General features: G+C 35.6%; 1 protein-coding gene across 18 annotated transcripts in view; it reads right to left on the bottom strand.

Moving 5' to 3' along the window:
• RABGAP1L (RAB GTPase activating protein 1 like) overlaps positions 1 to 16,256 on the bottom strand; it is a 674,786-nt gene that overhangs the window by 590,695 nt on the left and 67,835 nt on the right. For all 18 annotated transcript variants that reach the window (XM_070266397.1, XM_070266404.1, XM_070266408.1 and 15 more), the window contains 3 exon segments: positions 15,361 to 15,553; positions 7,805 to 8,015; positions 5,028 to 5,202 (listed from right to left, as the gene is read on the bottom strand). In XM_070266397.1, coding sequence (XP_070122498.1) covers positions 5,028 to 5,202; positions 7,805 to 8,015; positions 15,361 to 15,553 — 579 coding nt within the window.

Genomic DNA, 16,256 nt, shown 5'->3' with positions numbered 1-16,256 from the left:
CTTTGAGTACTCCCCACTTCCTAACTCCAAATAAAATGTGAAGGCTATTGTTCACTTTTTATACATTCAAATTTAGGATATTTATAAAACATTATATGTGAAAATAGAGGACTATCTGTACATAATTTTTGATACTTTACTAGAGCCAAACCTCAACCATGTTTATTCTTTTTTCTCCTCTGCCATACCTTCTATTTCGTTTCCTTTGCGTCAGAGCTATCAGCAAGCCTGCCACATCAGGCCACACCAAACAAGTCAAAGAACTTGGGAAATTCCAAAGCAGATGGTAAGGCTCAGGAACTTCTTTTTTAAAATGCTAAGTATATGGGGCTGAGCCAGAGTAGTAGAGAATGATGGGGGAAAAAATCAGACTACATCTTTCTCTCTTTTGGGAGGAAGGACACAACAGTCCATTAGCTTCACTAATAGCAGTCAAACTACATATAATCTTGACCATGTCTTGCAAGTTGCTATTTCCAACAACAAGGTTAAAATCATTTGTGAATTCCAGAGTGTGTGAATGAGCTGGAATGGTGATCCAAGCATTGGTAAGATAGAGTAGCTTTAGAAACAATGATTATCAATGTCTATAGTGATTGGAACAAATTGGGTAACCAATTACATCATGAAAAGAAAACTAAAAACACATACTATGGCAAACTTTTCTACATATGTCACACAAACAAATAATCTAGAATAGGCATTTTCTTTGCATAAGGCAAAGATTTACTAACAAATAACAGTACAATTTTTCCCCATAAGGCAGTACCTATAGAAAGCACTAATTAACACAAAACTATGTGTTGAGGTGGTAGCGGTGGTTGTTTTTGAAGAGGTGAGGAGAGGGGCACATGTAGATATGTGGAAAGGAGATACACCAAAATCTTAACCCTGGTGGAATTTTCAGTAACTTTTATTTTCTTTTTTCAGTATTTTCCAAATTCTCAAATATGGATTACATGTTAACAGCCAAAAAATGCTCTTAAACAGAAAGGTATTCACTTAAAATAAATAACAGCCAATTTTTCCCAAGATAAAGCCTTCTCACTAATATTGGTGAAAGAGAATCAACTCTTAAAAATAGCAAATATCAAGAAAATGTTCACCCAAGAAATAAATGTAGAAAATCATTCTATAAAGACACCCAGAAAGATATGTGTTAAAATTTTAAAAACAACTTACTCAAATATATTCCTCACTGAAAGGAGTTAAAATAAGAGGCATCACACAAGAAACTTTATTTTTTTTGCTGAGGAAGATTAACCCTGAGCTAACAACTGTTACCAACCTTCCTCTTTTTTTGCTTGAGGTAAGATTAACCCCAAGCTAACACCTGTGCCAATCTTCCTCCACTTTATGTGTGGGTTGCTGCCACGGCATGGCTGACGAGTGGTGTAGGTCTGCACACAGGATCTGAACCTACGAACCCAGACTGCCAAAGCAGAGCATGTTGAACTTAACCACTATGCCACAGGGCCGCCGCCACAAGAAACTTTTTAAAAATTATAAAAATTTATTTAAGGAAAACACTAAGAATGCAACTTCTGGATTAATTTCCAAAATAAGGCACTTTGTTAAAATATCATATTAACAAACATCTGTTTAGAAATAATATTTTCCCATGCAAAGAATACGGTTTCCTTTTATATAGTGGCATATCAGCAACCCCAAGAAAACCCAGTGCATTATGAATAAAGATCTTCCCAATGACACCCTTGATATTTGATTGACACCTCTGAATGTCTTTAACACTAGATGATGACAACTGTGCTTCTAAAACACACCACTAAGAATTGCTAGTGATGGCAAGTATGTTAAAACGTACGAACAACAAACATCAAAATCTGTTTTGAAGAAAATGGTTACACTGACTAGTAGAAATAAATTCTAAAAAAGAGTCAACTAAGCCTTTTAAAGTATCTTTAAAAACAGTTTTGTATATACATCCATAAAGATGCAACAATAATAGGTGCCTCCTGGCTTCTTTCAGTATGCTTTCTGATATTCTGCTTTGCCTGCAATTCTTCAGCAGAAGCCCAGCACATCATTCTCCCTGAACAAAGATCATCAGCATCAAGGTACTTCTGGCTGAATTCCCCAACTCTTTTGCCATAGATAACTGAAATCCACTCCAGCATAGTCCTCAGAAGAATATCCAGGGTAACAAGTCAAATGTGTCCTAATTCTCCTGTGGGAACCCCTAATCCTTGTATCACAGGTCCAACCCTCACTGGCTTCCCTTCTCCCACTGTAGGTGACTGCTGCTTGTGGGACTTTAGTGTGAAATAAGAGCATCACAGTGACAGCCAGTAGTGGCAGCCATGCGCAACTCCTGCTTGAGAAGACATCTTCTTGCCTTTGACTGCTGACAACTTCAGATTTCATCCAGGGACTCTGCAAACAATGGAAAACAAATAAATTAGCAACGCTCCCGCACAGTACATACTTAAGCAGTAAGAATGTCTGTCACCTGTTCCTGAGCTATCTTTGCCAACTGTTTGTGCATATCAAAAGTGACCCAACTACTAAGGACTAAGGTTGTCCCTTTACCACAGATCAAGAAACATCTGGGAACTAGGTAACCAGACAACCAGTAAATGCAACTAAAAGACTTCTGATTAATTTAAAGGGTAATTATTTTTTGAGGGGAGAGAGAAAGGTGTTGGACATCTTCTGTAAAAGGCATGAATAAAATCCAAAGGTAGATGGAAGGCAAGCTATATGACTGATAAATCCCTTTATAAAGCATAATGGAAAGCCAAAAATCCACAACAATTGGTTTTTATAATATTTAAGCAACAGGAAAGTTGTTACTGAAAATTACACGGAGAGTCTGGTGAGAGACTTCCATTTGAAACCCAGCTCTATCATCTATTCTCTTTGCCTTGGGATAAACAAAGGGTAACTATACAATTTATCCATCAAACCAGAACACTTTTGAGAATAAAATAGAGTGCTATTAATAATACACCTGAACGATAAGCATAAACTAGGACTGCTCCAGGCAAAGAGGAGCATAAGACTACTAGTCTAAATACATATTATCTATGTCATGGAGATGTTATAAGTATCAAGTAAATGCTTAGCACAGTGCCTGGCATAAGCTCTTTGGTATTTACACTGGGTTACTTTTGATTTAGAAATGATCTGTCATAATAAAGTTTAATGACAAGTGTCATGTATTTCTCCTTCAAACAATTTTACCACCAATGTTCCATAATGTAACACTTCGAAAAATGTACTCTAAAAAAAATTAGATACATGGATATCACTTTCTTACAATCTGCAATGTACCAAATATCTTCTCTAGAAATATAATTAACACTATTTAATACCATATCCAAAATGGTCAGGCGAAGAATTAGCCACAGTTTTGTCCACCACTCATCCACTGCTAAATCTCTGATAAATGACAAATATTTCCCCCACCCATAAACAAGTGGATGGCATAATCCAAAAGAGAGTTTCATACCGTTATAGTTATGAAAAATGCTTGCAGCTAGGTCCCCTTCAATTTCCTTCTGCAGCAGTGGCTCTGCCTCTCCAAGCAGCAGGGTCTCCAATTCTTCAAAGTTCATTTCCTTGTTGTTGAGTGCCAATTATCCAGAAGCCACACAGGTATGTTAAATGTTGGCTGCCAACATGAAAAGCCAGGACTCTACCATCTGCCTCCCCACCTCTGTAGTGGAGTTGTAAAATAGACCCCCTCATTCACAAACAAAACGTATTCTTTCAACATATTTATATTCTCTGCATCCTATGTGCCAGGCACACTTGTGCTCATTCATTCTCCTATCTATCACACTTTTGGCCAAACCAGTCATTATATATATAAATATATAAATGGTGGGATAAAAGAGATTCAGAACTATCTAAAAAAACAAAAAACCAAACACCAAACTTGAACTTCTAACACAGGCATGGTTTCTGGCAGACAACTTCTATGGCTACAATCTAAATGATGTAATGATGTTCATGCAAGTTCATTTTAGCATAAATAAAATTAATCACCAGGGCATAAGAATAGACATATCACTCAGACTCTGCATCCAACACACAAGAAATCTACATTTCTATGAGTTCCCATGTTGTAGCCAGAAACAAACTCTCTGAACTACTGTTAACACAATGGTTTAATTATGTTTCATGATAAAGAGAAAATAGAATAACTGCTTTCAGCATTTTCTACTGACAATTTATATTTCCAAAAGCAAACACACCTGAGACCTTGCTTGTCAATCCCATTTATTAATGCCTTTGAAATGGTTGTAACTACTAAAGTTCTAAAAGTGCAACTTATTTTTAATTTGGGGAAAACTCAATAGATACAGAAAAAAGGCAATTTCCCCATGTATTTAACAGCCATTTGATTCTGAACTACTTCTCCAGTCTAAGAATAAACCACTACTTAATAACTGCTAAGAGGAACTTACTGGCATCTTCAAAGGACTACAAGTTGATACCCATGCTGTACGTTAAGCATTTGTATTTTCAATTAGGCCAGTTCTACAGAGCCTCCGAGTGAACGCAGATAACAAATAACCACAGGTCAAAACCACAGAGATCCATGAAACAGCCTTAGTGCAATATCTAAGTAAAAGCAACATGCAACTATTAGGCCCAGGAGAGAAATATGAATTGTTACAGGCACTTTTTAAAATCACATGGACCAATCGACATGAGCAAAATAATAAAAGATGTGCAAAAATATTCCTCCTTTCGAAGCCTGAGTAATTACTACCATGGTGGGCTGGGAGGACAGCTCATCAAGTGGGATTTTTCTGTCACATCTGTTAAGCTGAGAGTGCCCTATAATACCACTTTAGTGCACAGAGTTATCAGATTTAGCTTTCCATATTCAGTTTTATGCCATTACAAATATTAATTTTCTCTTTAGAAATATACTACAAATTTATGTAATATGGTATATGGTCATACATACTAATTTATATGACAGTGAGATAAGGGTCCAAAAATAATACCCTAATTCATCTCTATAGCAAATTGCTACGATATATTATACTTACTGCCTCTTTAATTTCACAGGAGAAAACATGTATCTGAAATTCTTCTGAACCATGGGAACTCTCTGTAAATGCAAAGCAATTGCTCTCTGTTGTCCCATCATGTCCACGTGCACAAAATAACACCTTATAGATTGGAAAAGATGCTATTTCCACATTGCAGGATTGGTCTATGATTCTGCAGAACAGTGATGAAAAATGAGATAAAATATTAACTATCAAAGAACAAAGGGAAACAGTTTTACTATGCCAGTAACAAAAACATGGTTATCTTAAAATCACAAAAATAAACTGGCACTAATAATGCAGGGAAACAAATTGTCTTTATATTCCTGCTATATACATATAAGGATGTATATGTATGCTATGTGTATATATATATATATATACACATATATACACACACACATATATATACATACAGAAACATCAATTCTTCACTTTCTTTTGACAATGACTTCATTTTTGTATTTCTTATGACCCAATTTACTTACGCCCAAAGCTAAGTATACATTGCCTGGTAAAATCTATGTCACCAATGCCTAAATGCTAGGCTTGTTCTGTTATGACAAAAAGAATGCCAGTATAGAATAGCACAGACCATCCCTGGAGAATTCATTTCTATTTAGAGCAGCACCTGTAAGTTTATCCAAGCCCCAGGTCATTGTTCAACCAAGACCTCTTTTACCCCAAAAATGGTCAGAGTGGTTCTAAAGATGAACTTAACAGAATTTAAGAGGTAAAAGGAGTTTGTGGGATTTAGGAGCAAATAATTCTCTAACTTTCCCTCTACAAATCCTAAACCCTAGATTGTTCTAAAAACTCAAGGCCAGGACCAGCCCCGTGGCCGAGTGGTTAAGTTCATGAGCTCTGCTTCGGCACCCCAGGGTTTCTCCAGTTCGGATCCTGGGCGCAAACATGCCACCACTCATCAGGTCATGCTGAGGTGGTGTCCCACATACCACAACCAGAAGGACCTACAACTAGAATATACAACTATGTACTGGGAGGCTTTGAGGAGAAGAAGGGGGAAAGAAAAACAAAGAAGACTGGCAACAGATGTCAGCTCAGGTGCCAATCCTAAAAAAAAAACAAAAACAAAAACCCAAGACCACTTCAGGATCTCAAACTGTGAAATCAAGAGACAAGTCAAAACACTAAGTCTTTGTCAAGGTGTGTTTGGTACTTTGAAACAAAATAAGTAAAATGCATTTTGACACTTTAAAGAGATATCATACAAACAACATATCTACAAAACCCTTTCCTGAAAAAGTCAAAGCGTTTTTATCAAAACCTGTAAATGTATATTGCTATTATTTTGGTACTTAGAATTTAGCTAACCTTTTCCCACATTGCAAACTTTGAAGAATGACGCAGATCAGAAAAGAATTTAACAAGCTTAAATCAGCCTTCAGGGAATATTACAGGTTCAGGAGACATTCAACCTAACTTCCTAGACCTGGTTCATTTATTTGTTCATTCAGCAAATATTTACTGAAAACTTGCTATGGACCAGATATTGCTATAGACACTGAAGCTACACCAGGGAAAAACACAAATAACCTGCTCGCATGGAGCTTACATTCTAGTGAGGAAGACAGACAATAAACAAATAAGCAAATAAATATACAATAAAATATCAAGTCAAGGAAAATGCTATGAAGAAAAAAAAGGCCCAGTAAGGAGAAAGAAAGGGGTAGTTATACGGTATGATCAAAAGAAGCTCCTTTTGATAAACTGTTTCTTGAAGTTAAACTGAGAAGAGGCAAAAAAGCCACTGGAAAACCAAGGAAAGACTGTTTAGGCAAAAGAAAGAGACTATACAAAAGCCCTGAGGTAGGAATCATGACAGGCCCTGAGGCAGGGATCACACTGGGTTTGAGAAAGAACAAAGAGGCTACTACGACTGGAATGTAGTGAATGAATGCAGTCAATGAATGCAGTGAAAGAGTAAGAGAAGCAGAGAGAGAAGACCGGTCAGACATGATAAAGATTTGGAATATAACCACAAGTGTGACTGGGGGCCACTGGAGGGCTGAGTGTAGGAGAACAACATTATCTGGTTTACATTTAAAGAAATTCAAAGTTCAGATGACATTAAATATTATTCCCAATTAAGCATAAGAGAAAAGACCATTTTGCTTCTTTCCAGTCTGACGTAAACAGCGTAAGATCTAGGGCTCACTCTAGTTTTTTGAACCACGGCTACAATGACATGTTGAAGGCAGGTTTTTATGCTCCTTCTGAATAAACATGACTTACAGGTATTTTTACAGTTATATTTCCATTTATAATATTCTAAGAATAAGTTTGTGGACTGGCCCAGTGGCGCAGCGGTTAAATGCTCACGTTCCACTTCAGCGGCCAGGGGTTCACTGGTTTGGATCCCAGATGCGGATATCGCACCACTTGGCACGCCATGCTGTGGTAGGCGTACCAGATATAAAGTAGAGGAAGATGGGCATGGATGTTGTTAGCTCAGGGCCAGTCTTCCTCAGCAAAAAGAGGAGGATTAGCAGTAGTTAGCTCAAGACTAATCTTCCTCAAAAAATAAAAAGAAAATTAAATTAAAAATTAAAAAAAGAATAATTTTGCAAATACCCCATGCAGACAAGCAACACAATTTAAGCTTAAACATGTTTACTTAGCGTGTCTGCAGAGTAAAAGTGAATTCACAGTAAGTCCTAGTCCTGATTTGTGATATAATATATACAATGTCATCACCACCACCCAAAAAACTTCATACATGTCTAAGAGGGGAAAGAAAAGTAACAGTTTACCTTACAGAACCTTCTGGAACATTTGGCACATATAGAGTAACAGGAAAGGGGTACTGACTGGAAGATTTCATAGTTGCCATTGCCCGTAAAGCCTCCACCTCATTACGTGGGGAAGAAACTTTCATACATCCTAAGTAGGTCAGTTTGTTAAATAAAACACTATCTTCTTCAGGTAATCCACTTGGAGAAGATGGTCTGGGTGTAGAAATTTCTGAAGAAAAAAAAAAAAGAAACACTCAAAAGTTAACACAAAACTTCACGGTATAATTTTGCCTATTGCCCAAAAACAAATGAAAAATTGCAAACAAAATTCAGGTCTCTCTGTGTTTTCATTTCTTTTAATGTTTATTCTATATCTTAATTCAGAGTTCTGGAATTGGCTATTTTATACTTTCAAATCTCTCAAAGTATCTTACTTAGCTATAACATCTTCAGAGAAAAAAATTCTAAGTTTTACATTTTAAAAAATCAAAAATACAGAGTTCAAATGGTACAGAACAATAAGGAGAAAAAAAACACACGAAAGAGAGTGTGAATTAGCCTAAAAATAATGAGGATTAAATAAAATTAAAATCAGCTAAAAGTTTCTCTTGGCTGTAAAAGATCCTGCACAGCACTGAATTTATCATATTAAGCAGCCTAACTTCCTAAGCAAAAGTAAACAATGTTAAGATGTTACATCTCATAATAATAGCAACAAAAGTCAAGCTCCTTATTTTGCTCCTTCCTGACTTGCTGGCTTCTATGAACTACGTAAGTACTCCAATGGAAATTTTTTCCTCCAAATAATTATTTTGGTGAATGATCCTATGATTGCTTCCCCCAATTCTCCCCTCCTCATTAATGAGTTTCTTTAAACAAACAAACAAACAAACAAAAACAAACCAAAAAACTGTTCACTTTAATTCTAAGCACAGCAAGTAGTAAAGGCTCCATTGTGGTTAGACAGTATCTATCTGCATACATCAGGTAGTATAAAACTCTCCCTGTGCCACTCTCTCATCCCCACCTGAAACCCACATTCAGCTAGTCTCCAATTATCCCGTTGTTACCCATATCCATGCTGCACAAAATTAAGTATGCCTGTCCCACCCAAACTAGATGCTTACAGCATGTTCAAATTCTCACTAACAGGATTCTGCTTACAGGATATTAATAAAGTCAGAAAAGCCATTCCCAACCTCCCCCACTCCAGCTCCCATCCTTATACTAAAACATGCAACCTCACCACCTACTTTTTTTCTATTGAGAAACTAAAGCCATTCAAATGAATTACTTCACCTACCATGTTCTCCAGTCACTAAAACATGTTTTTTCCCCTTGGGAATGAGTTCAATGTACTACATTTCAAAATGGATAAATAAAAAACCACAAACACACTAAGGTTGAACGCCAACATGTTTCCATTTTACTATTATTGTTATATGCACATATATTATGCATTTTTGTTAAGTTAGCAAGCACTTATGCAACAATTATTTGCAAGGTCCTGTGGTAAAACCATGCTTCAGTGACAGATGAGCATGATAGATCAAGTAGTTCAAGCAGTCTAACTTACGTATAACTGGAGTCCTACAAAAGACAGGGGGAGAAAAGTTTTTTGAAGAAATAAGTATTTTACAAATCTGTATAACTCACAGATTCACAAAATTCTGTATAGCTCAAATACGCAAACAGTACAGAAATGGATCTAAAAGAGACAGGTAACAAAATTAGCAGACAAGACCTTTAAGTAACTATATAAATATGATAGAGGATTTAAAGAAAAACATCTAACAAAACAAGGGGAAAATTAAAGACAGAAAAGAGAACCAAAAGAAATTCTAGAGCTGAAAAATGCTAGATCTAAAATGAAACATTCCCTGGATGGATATAACAGCAGATTCTAAATTGCAGAAGAAAAGAATTGTTAAATAAGTTCCTTGGTATAAAGGAAAATGATACTAGAGGGAAACCAAAGAGTGCGAAAAGTTATAAATATGAGGAAACCTTCTTTTAAGTTCTTTAAAATATAACAGACTATTTAAAGTGAAAAATTAGTATTTTGTAGAATTTGTAATATACGGACAAGCAAAATGAACAACAACAAAAGCATAAAGTCTGCAAAGGAGGAAACAGAAGATCCTCACAGTATACATGAAGTGGTATATTATTATTAAAAGAGAGACATGCTGAAGAATTGGGTTATAAACCTCAACACAACCATTAAAATAACAAAACAAAATTATATAGTTAACATCCCAGTAATGGAGATAAAACAGAATATTAAAAAATATTCAATTCAGAGGAAGGCAGGATGGGGGGGAAAGGAACAATAAAGAAAGGGACAAAAAGAAACAAACAGCAAGAGAGTAGGTACACTTATATCCAAACACATAAGAAATTGCATTAAATGTAAATTGTCAAAAACAGGGGTCATCAGTTTTAGCTGTAAACAGCCATATTATAAATATTTTGGGCTTTGTGGGCCCAGAGGAAAAAAATCTAAGATACTATGCAAATATTTATATAAAAAATAGAGAAAACAATCTTCCACAATTTTTTTTTACAAAATTCAAATTTTAATTTATGGACACTGAAATTTGAATTTCATGTAACTTCCACATATAACAAAATATCATTCTCCTTTTGACTTGTTTTGAACCCTTTAAAAATGTAAAAACAATGCTTACCTTGAAAGCCATACTGAAAATAAGTAGTGGCCAGGATTTGGCCCATGGGAGATAGTTGCTGACCCCTGGTCTAAACATACCAATTAAAAGACAGTCTATCAGACTGGATAAAAAAAGCAAAACTCAATTATGTGCTATCTATAAGAAACATGCACTTTAAAGACACAAATAGCTTAAAAGTAAACAAAAAAAATAGAAATAGACATACCATTGCAAACACTAATTTTAAGAAAATGAGAGCAGCTATGCTAGTATCAGAAAATTAGACTCCAAAACAAGGAATACTAAAAGGAGAAAAATGGACATTTTACAATGTTAAAGGTCAGTTTATAAGGAAAACATAGTAAGTTTAAGTGGTTATGCCCCTAACACTTCAAATACCTGAATACCTGAGCTTCAAAATATCTAAAGTAAAAACTGGCAGAACTAAAGATGCTCAAACTGAACAACAGTCAAGTTGAATAATAAGTCTGCTATCACTTTTCTCTCAACTGAAAACACTAGACAGAACATAAAAAATAACTACCTGAGGATTCTTTTTTAAAAAAGGAGACAATAATAGATTAGAGAGAGAAGTCAAAACTTGAAGAACTACCACTACAGTGTTGAAGTTCCTTTTTTTTTGTCCTTTATCTTCCAGTTTTGACCTAAGAGCAACCCAACTTGCAGAACCATGCAGCGAGTAACAAAACTGTGAAAGAAATCCAATCTTCCTGGCCAAAGGACAAAAAAGAAGTCCCTGCAAACCAGAGAGTGTTTGGGGAATTATAACTTGTTTTGGCGTTTTTCCTCTCTTCCTTTTTGCTCTGCCAGTTCTACCACAAGTCCAGCCATAATTATGGAGCTGGAGCTGCACTACAACTAGGGGGTGAGGAGGCGGATTAGGGAGTACCTCAGGCATCTAAAATTTGGAGGAAAAAAAAAATGTCTTCCAGGAGGAGAAGAGAAAGAGATTAGTACAGAAAAAAATATTTCTAAGAAATAGTGGCTAAAAACTTCACAAATTTGGTGAAAGACAAATTTACAGATTCAAGAATCTCAGTGAACCTCAACAAAAATAAATTCTAAATTGTTCTCAAATAATTTTTGAATTCTTTTCAAAGGACACTGAAATTCTAAATTATTTTCAAAGGACATTGCTCCATAGAAATCCAGGGGTTCTATGAAGGTGGCCAATGGAGATGAGGAGCCTACGCCATGCCCCACGTCCATTTTAAGCAGATGCGTGCTTAATGTGGGCTTGGATCTAAGTTGTTGTTTTTTTTTAAGTGCTTTCTTTTTTTCCCCCCCCCTTAAGGATTGGCACCTGAGCTAACAACTGCTGCCAATCCTTTTTTTTTTTTCCTGCTTTATCTCCCCAAATCCCCCCGGTACATAGTTGTATATCTTAGTTGCAGGTCCTTCTGTGGGACACCGCCTCAACGTGGTCTGACAAGCAGTGCCATGTCCACGCCCAGGATCCGAACCAGCAAAACCTTGGGCCACCACAGTGGTGCACGCGAACTTAACCACTCGGCCACCGGGCCAGCCCAGGACCTAAGATTTTATGTGATTTTATTTTCAGCTTCAAGATTTCCAATACTACTGATGACGATGATGATGATAAGCATTTTATTTGCTACTTAGTTTGCACCAGGCATTTTACAAAATACTTTACGTGGATGATGTCATTTAATCCTCCAACATCCGAATGAGGCAGGTTCTAGTTTACCTCTTTGTTACAGATGAGGACTGCTAGAGAAGTAAAATAACTTGCACAAGGTCATACAGTCACAGACAGAGCTTGGATTCAAACCCAGGTCTGAACTTCAGATATCATGTCTTAACCTCCATGAAAGGTCTAAAATAAGATGAATTAAAAGCACAATTTAGTTCTTATTCTGCTCTTAATTAGAGAGTATCAGCTCTTCAAGGGAAGGAACTGTTCTAGCCTTTTTTATTCCCAGCACTTATTAATAGTGTCTAAAAGACTAGACACTCAAGGTATATCAAACGAATTAATCACTAAATAAATGAAATTTTTTAGGGTTAGTGGTCCTTTCAGCAACCTATCACATCATCTAGGCCCCACCTACACCCTATCCCATCCACAACTAAACACATCATAACCGCAGCCTTCATGTAGACAAACTCATTGGTAACTATTCAATTATGAGATCCTGAGTCAAGCAGGTGAATAGCAGAATATTTTTAGCAAGGCAACACTTTTAGACCTGATAAAATCATATACCAGTATAAGGAATTCCATTCCACCCAAATATAAATTCAGTCCTATTCAAGTCATGCTTCTTTAATTCCATCATCCCTTCTTCAGCAGAAGGATGCAAAGAGTAACAAAGAGCATGAGAGAGAAGACTCATCTGTGTATCCAAACAGTATTTTAGTACATTGCAGTAAACTAGCAAAGATTTCCTGTTAGAGCTGCAGTCAAGTAGCCAGGATATAAGATCCCCAAATGACAAAAACCAACAAGTTATCATGATGTTTAAACAAAAAGCTCTCATCTATCTCGTTTTATAACAGGCAAACAACATACCTTTAATGTTCACTTTAAACCATTTAAATCTAAATAATTTCCAGACAGTTCTTTGCCATTGAAGTTAAGTCTCATTTTAAACCAACCACAACAATTGTGTTGACTGCAACTATGAAAAGGCAGCTGAAATGTCTTGTCTTACTCCATTCAGGCTGCTTTAACAAAACACCACAGACTAGGTGGTTTATAACCAACAGACATTTATATCTCACAGTTCCGGACGTAGGGAAATCCAAGATCAAGGCGCTGGTGAGAGACCGCTTTCTAGTGAGCATCTTTTCAGTGTGTCCTCACAAGGTGGAAGGGACAAGCTAGCTCTCTGGGGTCTCTTTTATAAGGGGACTAATCCCATTCATGAGAACTCTACCCTCATAACCTAATCACCTCTCAAAGGCTCCAGTTCCTAACACCATAGCTTTAGCAGTCAGGAGTTCAACATATGAATTTTGGGGAGGACACATTCAGACTATAGCATGTCTTCTTATTGAAAATGAAAACTAAAAATATATAACTAGAAAAGAATAGTAAAAACTTACTTGTAAAGCAAAGGAAATTCTTCCTATCTACCAAGATCTTCAGTGAAAGATACATTTTTAAATATGTATTTACTGTAATGGGTGTTGAGAACACAAAAAGGTACACAATACATGGTCTCTATCAAATATGCTCAGAAATAAGAATCACATTATCTAAGTCACTGCAAAGGATAATTGATTCCAAGAACCCATCAGAGCTACATCAGAAAAGGTATTTCTTCCTTTTGATTCCTTTAACTAGAAAGTAGCATAATTATATGAACGCTGGTATCAGTATGCTTTGGGTTTTGAGGGAGGGGTGGGGATTTAAGAAACTCAAAAGATAAAGCAAAGCACAATGAATAATACAATCTCTCATGTTCCCTCAATGAAGAACAAAAGTTAATACTTAGTAAAGTTTGTTTCCAATCTTGTATTTTTAAAGAAATTTAAAAAATATATATATACACTTATATATATGTATGTATATATATAGCCTAAGTCCCTCTAAACTTAAATCTAGGCATGAGTATGACTATACACTGAGACCTATGAGTCTTTATAAGAATCATCAAACTAGCGGGTGCTCTTAGAGACCCTCAACACGTTGCAAATATCTTCTCCTAGCCTGTCATTTAATCATATTTATTATGGTATCATTCTCATTCAGAAGATTTAATTTTTATGTATTAAAATATAACTCTCTTTTCCTTTATGATGTGGCTTTTTCTACCCTGACAAACACAAAAATATTCTCCAATATTTTCTTCTTAAAGGCTTAATTTCCCCATTTAAATATTTGATTCACTAGGAATAAATTTTGTGTATAGAGTAAGTTAGGGCCATCAAGGCTCCATTGTGCAGCACTTTGGCCTATATCTATACTTACCCTACACAAACATTCAGAAATGGATCATGAATGTCTTAAGCCTTTCAGGATAGCCATATCTCTTCTGTGAGACGGACTTATTGAGGAGTTTGAATGCAACCAAGGCCTACACCAGTCAGTTCATGTCATCTCCCTGACCACTAGAAAATGGTTCAGTTGGCTCAGTCAGAGTAAAACTCACAACTTTTGTTCAATGGGTAGAAGAACAGAGCTCTTCTCTCTGCCACCAGGCATGAACAAATCACCTGGCCTTACTTACCAATTTCTGCTGCTAACTACTTTGTGACCAGAAGGGAAGTCAGTTAAGGAAGAAGGCGACATGAAGAAGATCAATGCTGAGTAGTTTACAAAGAAACATTACAAGAACCCAGACCAAACCACATCTCTAGCATTTAAAGTAGCTGAAGCAGAAGTTGGGTTTGGTTTAGTTTGGGTTTTCTTGCACCCAAAACCATTTTGACTTACAAGTTGGTATTCCTACTACAAATCCTACTCACTCATGAATGTATTTATTATTCAAAACGCTGACAAATTGATATGCTATTTTACTTACAATTTTCACAAATTATAATCTGAAATAACTGTAGTCAAACTGAGTAAAAAGACACATCATATGAAAGACTGTGTCCATTACACTACTCTCTGATATCCAAGAATTTATTCACTTACTCAGTAAGTATTTATTGAGGGCTTACTATGTGCAAAGTACCAGGTGTAAAATGTAGACCCAGACATCGTCCCTGGTCTTCGAGACTGATTTTACAAGTAAAGGTACAAACAGGAACATAAGAACCAAAGTGGAAACTCTCCAACAGAACTGAAAAGCTGGTGGCCCTGATCTTAGAAAACAAAGCTAATAGGATTTTCTAATTTGCATCTTAAAATTTTCATTATCACTTTATCCCATTTCTTGCATGGTTTCTAAGAGTTCAACAATAGAGTACCTGTATTTGACGGATCCAAAATTAACTGAAGAGATGGCTTATTTATTTGGCTGGTTGAAACATCTCCAAATGAATGGTCTGAAATCTCACTGGAACTTTGAGAATCAACAAGAAGACTGTTTTGCCCTTTCTCAGAATCTCTCAAAATCTCTTCCATGGCTTTTTCCAACTGTTCATCACCATTAGAAACTATCTAAAGACAAAGCAAGACAATTCTGTTTCAATCATACTATGGTTCTGGAGCGTAAAGAAAATATTTCATTTCTAGAAGAAATTAAAACAATCTGAATATTTAAATTTAAATATAGTTACTGAACACCAAGAATTTATGCAGTTGTATGTAATTTCACTAGATATAATACAAAATCCTGAATTACAGAACCAACTAAATTGGAGGATTAATAGTTTCAGAAAAAGATTTCTTCAGAAAAGACTTCAGGCAGTTTCCAACTACTTCTGATCTAAGATTTTATTCACAGAGATTTCATTTTCTTGTTTTTTCCTTTTTATTTTTTAGGAACACATTCTAAAAACCAGGTAATCATAAATTTATGTGTTTTAAATGGAAAAATTGATAAGTTTAAATAGACAGTGTCTACTGTATCATTTAAAAAGTCATTTTTCTAATCATAGCAGAAACATATTTCTGATTTCTTTACATGTTTTGCTTGGTAGCTGCCAAAAGGAGTACTGTTAATTTCCCTACATTTGTTTCATCTTTTTCTTAAAAGCAGGTGAAACATAAAGCCTAAGTAAATAAACGATGTCTTAAATTAAACACAGTAATACTAAAATACAGATATTTGAATAAATTTAGTCATTTATTTAAATACAAATATTTAAATAAATTTAAATAAGATCATTGATTATTTTAATAAAATTACAAAACTATATAC

The sequence above is a fragment of the Equus caballus genome, chromosome 5 (assembly GCF_041296265.1).
Source record: "Equus caballus isolate H_3958 breed thoroughbred chromosome 5, TB-T2T, whole genome shotgun sequence".
NCBI classification, from domain to species: domain Eukaryota; kingdom Metazoa; phylum Chordata; class Mammalia; order Perissodactyla; family Equidae; genus Equus; species Equus caballus.
This window is presented reverse-complemented; position numbering and strand designations above follow the sequence as displayed.